General features: G+C 62.6%; 3 protein-coding genes across 5 annotated transcripts in view; 1 reads left to right on the forward strand and 2 right to left on the reverse strand.

Annotated features, from left to right (window-relative positions):
• RAB25 (RAB25, member RAS oncogene family) lies at window positions 1–4,056 on the reverse strand. 3 transcript variants are annotated; one of them, XM_010564105.1, is made up of 6 exons: window positions 3,999–4,015; window positions 3,131–3,315; window positions 1,837–2,032; window positions 1,510–1,703; window positions 1,273–1,353; window positions 1–453 (listed from the first exon to the last, which is right to left on the reverse strand). In XM_010564105.1, the coding sequence occupies exons 2-6, from the start codon at window positions 3,168–3,170 to the stop codon at window positions 323–325; spliced, it is 642 nt and encodes a 213-aa protein (XP_010562407.1). In that variant the 5' UTR covers window positions 3,171–3,315; window positions 3,999–4,015; the 3' UTR covers window positions 1–322. The 3 variants fall into 3 exon arrangements, with proteins under 3 accessions (XP_010562407.1, XP_010562408.1, XP_010562406.1); XM_010564106.1 differs by lacking the exon at window positions 1–453 and having other exon boundaries at window positions 799–1,353; window positions 3,131–3,273; window positions 4,002–4,056; XM_010564104.1 differs by lacking the exon at window positions 1–453 and having other exon boundaries at window positions 799–1,353.
• Window positions 3,915–5,943, reverse strand: LAMTOR2 (late endosomal/lysosomal adaptor, MAPK and MTOR activator 2). Its single transcript, XM_010564103.1, has 4 exons — window positions 5,822–5,943; window positions 4,648–4,810; window positions 4,425–4,514; window positions 3,915–4,133 (listed from the first exon to the last, which is right to left on the reverse strand). The coding sequence occupies exons 1-4, from the start codon at window positions 5,887–5,889 to the stop codon at window positions 4,077–4,079; spliced, it is 378 nt and encodes a 125-aa protein (XP_010562405.1). The 5' UTR covers window positions 5,890–5,943; the 3' UTR covers window positions 3,915–4,076.
• The window catches only part of UBQLN4 (ubiquilin 4), a 12,470-nt gene continuing 11,759 nt past the window's right edge, over window positions 5,888–6,598 (forward strand). Inside the window, exon 1 of the mRNA XM_010564184.1 lies at window positions 5,888–6,087. Coding sequence (XP_010562486.1) covers window positions 5,888–6,087 — 200 coding nt within the window. The remainder of the gene's footprint in view (window positions 6,088–6,598) is intronic.

Genomic DNA, 6,598 nt, shown 5'->3' on the forward strand with positions numbered 1-6,598 from the left:
TCTCAGTCCTCTGCACCACGGGTCCAGAGGGGCTGGGAGGTCCGTGCATGACGGTGGTGATGCTAATTGAGGCCCGGCAAAAATGAAGCAGACAGAGAAGAGCTCCTGGCACTGGTGCTTCTCATTGTTTATGGCAGAATATGGCCACTGTCCAGGCTGCTGGTCCCCACTGCACCAGGACAGGGGTGGCACAGCAGGCTGGGTGACACCAGCCAGTGCCAGTGGCCAGACGAGTCTGCATGGAGGCAGACCCAGTGCTATGCCACTGGCGTGTCCTGGGGCTGTGGGGGTCCCCAGGGGCTTCCTGGGGTGCCCGGCCAGCTCAGAGGGCCACACAGCATGGGCGCTTCTCCGTCTGCACCGGGGCTGCGCTCGCCAGGGTCTCACTGGCAAGTGACACCGTGTTGCTTTGGCTGCTCCTCTGCTTCTGCTTCTGCACTTTGTGGAAGATCTCTGCAAAACAAGAGGTGCGGGGGGGGGTGTCTGTGTGTCAGCCAAGGGCCCCCCCGGGGAAGCAGGGACAGCTTCGAGCCTGCAGCCCCTGTTGCTTGCCCTCTGGCCCACTGCTTGGCACATCGGTGACTCTCCTTCCCCTTTATGCAGCAGAGAGGACGAGTTGAGGGGTGACAAAGGAGCAGCTCCCCCAAATTGCATCCCTGCAGTGCCTGGGGAACACCCTGCGCTTAGGCAATTTCCTCTTGCCCAACCTGGGATTAGTGCTTCACCCTGTGCCAGGGCTGGCAGCTCCCCGGGCCAGGCTGGCTCAGCACTATACAGCACGGCATGGCACAGCACGGCACAGCATGGCATGGCACGGCACAGCACGGCACACCTGGCTGCACTCCTGCCCTGATGCTGCTGGCTGCCATTCCTGGAGAGGTGCTCCTGGCTGAGCATCACCGCTCTCCATCCCCATCCCCCCAGATCCCCATGGCTAGTTCAGCAGGGTTCTGGAGACATTGAGTCAGGAGCCCAGGACAACAGGAAAGGGGACCAGGGATTACAGGGGCGGAAGTCCCCCGGGCTTTGGGGATGCCCGGGGGCCATGAGAACAAAGCCATGGGGTGCGGAGAGCGAAACACCCAGCACAAAAGGCCGGAAACCAAACCAGCCAGAAAGACGACACCGAAACCAGCCCCAAAGAGCTCACGTGGAGCAGGGCAGAGGAGAGACGCACTGTACATCCTCTGCCCAGCCCTGCGTCCCCAGTAAGGGACCCCTCGATGCTCCGGTCCCCAGGACCCCGCTGCATCACAGCACCAGTGCAAGTACCCTTCAGGATGGTCTCGAATGCCTGCTCAACATTGGTGGAGTCCAGCGCCGAGGTCTCAACAAACAGCAGCCCATTGTTGTCTGCAATGAGAGGACTGAGACGATGCAGACCCCGGCAAGGGCACGGCTCCATTTCCAAGGCCCTTTAGAGACATCTGGGTGCCCGCATTGGTGCAGGTCCCTGCTGTCAGGGAGGTTCCCAAGCCCCCAGGCCTGTGGCAGGGTGCCAGCCTGTACCTGCAAACATTTTTGCCTCCTCCATGGGCACCTCCCGAGCCTGCGTGAGGTCGGTCTTGTTCCCCACCAGCATGACGACGATGCTGGCCTCAGCATGGTCGTAGAGCTCCTTCAGCCAGCGGTCCACCACATTGTACGTCTGGTGCTTGGTGATGTCAAAGACGACCAGGGCACCCACTGCCCCCCGGTAATACCTACGGGAGAATGCCACCATTACTCCAGGCTCTGGACATCTCCCACAGCATCCTCACCTGTGGGATTCAACTACAAGGGCATCACTGCCCAGGTACCAGGGGGGAACACTGATTTTGGGCATCCCATCCTTACGCAGAGGTGATGGCACGGTACCGCTCCAGCCCAGCCGTGTCCCAGATCTGAGCTTTCACCACGGCGTCTCCCACCAGGATGGTGCGGGTGGAGAACTCCACGCCGATGGTGGTGCGGCTGTCGTGGTTGAACTCATTGCGGGTGAAGCGGGAGAGCAGGTTGGTTTTGCCTACCCCGGACTCCCCAATCAGGACGACTGTGGAGGGAAGGGAGAAAGCCCATCGCAGCTGTCGAGGAGGGGAGAGGGCTGCTCCAAGACACTTCACGGTAATTCAAATAACCCTTTCTGACCTGAGCCAGACCAGCCAGCAGCTCATTGCCTTGGTAGTGGGGCAGCCAGCCCACCCCAGCTGCTGGCACAGGGTGCATGGGCATCCCTCATTGCCTGATGGCCCCAGACCTGGGCACAGAGGCCGGGCAGGCAGGTAGGTATAACCCCCGCTGCAGTCACTCCTTCAGCAAACAGGGGTCCTGTCCCTGCGTCATGAGCTCTGACCCCTCGAGCATGGCTGTGCCACCTCGGCTGAGCCCAGCCATGCTCCCCGTCTGCCGGCGAGGGCCCAGCAATGTTCGGGGAGGTCATCGCCACCAGGCTCTGGGCAGCAGGAGCAGGGCAAGGACACTGGCAAGCCCTGTGTCACCCTGCCTGTGGTGGGCACCCAGGGCTGACGGCACACCAGAGCCTGTCCATCTCTGCTTGCCCAAGGTGCGGAGCACTGAGGTCCAATGGGGTCCGGCTGGTAGCGCCCGGCAGAGACGCAGGACGCCGGGACCCCGTGCCTGTGGAACCCAAGCTGGGGGGGCCATGAGGCTGTGGCCCTGCTTCTTCAGCTCAAGTTTGACCCCTGTGTCCTCTGCATGTGCCACCACCCAGGTCACCGCAGCAGCAGGACTTTTAAATGTCCGCTGCTTTCAGGGGTTAATGAGCTCGCACAGCATTTACATCTCGCAAGCTCAGCCCCAGCCATCTCAGTCCCCACCACATGCCAGCAATTTGCCCAGTGTCCCACACTGCAGCCTTCGGGTGGGCATGGGTCTTCCCGTGCCTCTGCGGACCCCAGCATCATTCACCAGCCCTGACCTCGCTGCCATCAGGTGGGGCCGGTGCCTGCTCCCCGATCCCGACCCTTCGCAGCTCCTGGCGCACATCAAAGCTGCATGGATGGTCAGCAACATCCCAGTTTGGGACACAGCAGCCCCTGGGGGGAAGGCACCTCAACTCCCTCCCTGCAGCCCCTGGCATCCTGCTCCATCCCTTTTGGGGAGGGGGGTTCGCATCAAGCCCAGAACTCACCCTTGAAGACAAAATTATAATCCTCCTCGGTGTTGCCCATGTCGTCCTGACTGCCACCCGCCCTCGCCAGGGCTGCCGCTGCTTGGTTTCCTCCTTCCCGCTGCAAAGCCTCGAGCAGACGGTGTGGGGCGGGCCGGGCTCCGAAAGGCGCCGAGGGAGGAGATGGAGGGGACAAAGTTTCCTCTCTGGCGGGGAGTGAGCGGGGTCCAGGGAAGCGAGTAGGGTTCGGGGGAGAGCCGCCAAGGCCGGCCAGGTTGGTGGTGCAGAACGGGCTGGTTGACTCAAGGGGTGGGACTGGGTGTCGCAGCGCAGGTTGGGCAGGTAGTGTCACCCCTGGGACTCGTCACGGGGCGGCCGGAGGAGGAGCCGGGGCCCGATCCTGGCTGCAGCGCAGGGCAGGCTGCAGCGCAGGGCAGGCTGGGACAGCAGGCAGGGGTAGCGTGGTGGGCAACCAGGCCAGAAGCAAAGCCCCCAGCTCAGCCCGGTTCCAACTGGCTGCGAACGCGTTTCCTCGCCTCTGCTGCCATCGTGTGAAAGCCGGGGAAACTGGGGAAGGGAAGGAGCCCCGGCCGCCTCTGCTCTGTTGTACCCACTGCCCCTTGACACAAGCCCCTACTCTGTTTTTCCCCAGGGCAACAGCCCATCGCAGAGCTAAGGGCAGCCCCAAAACACTGCCCCAGGCACACCCAGCCCGGCCAGGTGAGCGTTACCCCCCCAGCTCCTCCTTTTATTTGTAAGAGACACAAAAGGACACAAGCATCAGACACACTTTTATTCCCCTCCCCTGTTTTTTTTGCTCCCCCCACCTCATTTTTAAAGGCCACACCAAAGCAGGACCAAGCTCCTGGATGTCCATGGGGCCGCTCACCCCCCACCCACGCTGGTGACAGGGTCGAAGCAAAAGGCCTTTGCACAGTGGCACCTCTGAGTCCTTCCACTCCCATGTTCAGGATGCGGCCACCTGTGTGAGTGGCTCCTCCAGGTACTGGACCAGCGCCTGTGCCTGCCAACAGAAAGCAGTGTGAGTGGTGCCAAGGTGGATTTTGCAACTTGCACGCACACCGCCCGCATGCTTATTTTAATTTATATTTCATTTTAGAGCCTTAAAAAGGTGTGGTGCAACCCCTGGGCTGGCAAAAGGGACAGAGGAGTCTCTGCAAGGAGGAAATAGGCGTCCCAGGCATGGCAGCTTCCTCCACCATTCCCATCCTCATCCTCCTCAACAGCTCTTTCCCACCCCACAGCAGGGATGCAGCCCTGCGACCCCCCCTGATCCCCTCCCCACCAGCATTACCTTGGCCTTCAGCATCCCAAATCCAACTGTCTCCTTCGCGTACATGCAGAGCAGCAGGTTTGCTACCCGCGTGATGGCCACTCGCCCCTCCTGCCCAGGGAGAAACAGCGCCCGTTGCACACCTGGCTTGGCAGAGACCGCCAGCAGGGTCCTGGGAAACCCCCAGAGCCATGGTGGTGCCTGGGTCCCCAGGGAGGGGAGGGCAGCCCCCAGCCCCACATACCATGCAGTCCATGAGGATGAATTTGAGGTTGTCCTCATTGAATGCCTGGTGCCCATTCTTGTCGTAGGCCACCCAGATGTTGCTGGCGATGGCCGCAGTGACCCTGGCATCAGTGTCCCCGTAGCCCGAGTAGGCAAGCAAGGACCCTTCGTTGTTCAGAAGCCTGGAAACGAGATGGGGGGATGAACTGGTGTCTCTGAACCCAGTGGGACACCAGACCCCATCGCAGTGCCAGGGGGCAGAGCAAAACCCTCCCAGCCCAGTCCTCCGCCCAGCACTGCTCCCAGGACACCCCAGGTTTGCAGGGGATTTTGGCAGTGGGTGGTGAGCTTCAAAGCCTTGAAGCTCTGGGGTGGCCCCAGTCCCAAGCAGGGCAGTGTGGGTCTGCAGTGGCTGTGTCTGTCCAGCAGCAAGACCTGCTGCAGACCGGGCACAAGCCTGGCAGGCAAGCACCATGCACGGTGCGTGGCCCTGGCACTGTCCATGTCCCTGGCACTGTGCACCATGCATGGGCCCAGCACCATACACGGCCCCGGCACTGTGTACTCTGCACAGTGCATGGTTCTGGCACCGTCCATGTCCCTGGCACTGTGCACCGTGTACAGGCCCAGCACTGTACACAGCCCTGGCATTGTGCATCGTGCACAGCCCCAGCACTGTGCATAGCCCAGCACCATGCATCATGGACCGTGCACGGCCCCAGCACCACACACAGCACATGGTCCTGGCACCATCCATGTCCCTGGCACTATACATTGTGCATGGGCCCAGCACTGTGCACAGCCCCAGCACTGTGTACTGTGCCCAGTACATGGTCCCGGCACTGTCCATGTCCCTGGCACTGTGTACTGTGCCCAGGCCCAGCACCATACACAGGCCCAGCACCATACACAGGCCCAGCACTGTGCATAGCCCTGCACCATGCATCATGGACCATGCATAGGCCCAGCACCATGCATTGTGCACTGTGCACGGCCTCAGCACCACGCATGCCCCTTGCAGGGCCCCTCACCCCCCCCCCGTGGGGGGGCATTTCCAGGGCAGGGGGAAGAAGGCACATCCTCGCAGAAGTATTACCCTGGGTGGAGCCGAAGCATGCCAGCTGGCCCTGCGGTCCCCAGCGCACAGGCCGGGGGAAGCCGCCCCTCGCCCCCGGCCCCCAACCCCTACTCACAGGGTGCTCTGAACCCCGCCGGTGTTGGCCTGGCTCAGCACCTGCGTCAGGGCTTTGGGGCGCAGCATGGCCGCGGTCCCCCCGCTCTTCGCCCTGCGATGGCGGGGAAGGATGGAGCAGGCCTTCTCCGTCAGCGGGGCCATGCTCAACCCAGAGCATGCTGGGACATGTAGTCCCTGGCCCAAGGACGCCATGCATCCTGCTGCAGGTGGCCTGTTCCTCAGGGACACCCAAGGGTGCTGCCCCAGCACCCAGATTGGGGTGCGGTGGGGTCCGGCTGCCCGAGAGGCGCAAGGTGAAGGAAATCCTGGCCAGGGGGGAGTGCTGGGATCGGCCGGACACCCCCAAACTCTACTCCTCGGCTGGCCAAGCACTGCCCTTGGCACCCAGCTCCCGGGTCTGGATCAGTCCTGGCAAAAAGGCCACGGCATGGCAGCAGGAGGCTCGTTCCCCACAACGAGCCCAGGGGGCGGGGGGGGTGTCCAGCCCTCACTGGGGGACAAAATTGGGCCCGTCAGAGCGGCTTTAGCAAAGGGAGGGAGTGCACACGGTGAACCTGGGTAAGGGGGTGGGTGCAGGGTGGATCCAGCTAACCGAGGGGACCCAGGCTGCAGCCAGCTAATAAGAGGGGTGCAACAGGGATCCAGCTAATTGGGGGGGGGGAATCTGGCTAACGAGGGGGATGCAGGCCTAACCCGGCTACCGAGGGGCTCTTGTAAGGTGCCTGAGGACGCCGGTGCTGCAGGCAGCGGGACAGGCAGCGCTGCGGGGCGGCGC

This window comes from Haliaeetus leucocephalus, unplaced genomic scaffold, assembly GCF_000737465.1.
Source record: "Haliaeetus leucocephalus isolate CR32 unplaced genomic scaffold, Haliaeetus_leucocephalus-4.0 Scaffold175, whole genome shotgun sequence".
In the NCBI taxonomy this organism is placed as follows: Eukaryota; Metazoa; Chordata; class Aves; order Accipitriformes; family Accipitridae; genus Haliaeetus; species Haliaeetus leucocephalus.

Coding starts and splice junctions, on each gene's coding strand:
- RAB25 (XM_010564106.1), bottom strand. CDS start 3,170: ATGGGCAACACCGAGGAGGATTATAATTTTGTCTTCAAGG. Junction 2,033..3,130: donor TTATAATTTTGTCTTCAAGG/GTGAGTTCTGGG, acceptor TTCCCTCCACAG/TCGTCCTGATTGGGGAGTCC. Junction 1,704..1,836: donor TACCGTGCCATCACCTCTGC/GTAAGGATGGGA, acceptor ATTCTCCCGTAG/GTATTACCGGGGGGCAGTGG.
- LAMTOR2 (XM_010564103.1), bottom strand. CDS start 5,889: ATGCTGCGCCCCAAAGCCCTGACGCAGGTGCTGAGCCAGGCCAACACC. Junction 4,811..5,821: donor GGCGGGGTTCAGAGCACCCT/GTGAGTAGGGGT, acceptor TCTCGTTTCCAG/GCTTCTGAACAACGAAGGGT. Junction 4,515..4,647: donor TCATCCTCATGGACTGCATG/GTATGTGGGGCT, acceptor CTCCCTGGGCAG/GAGGGGCGAGTGGCCATCAC.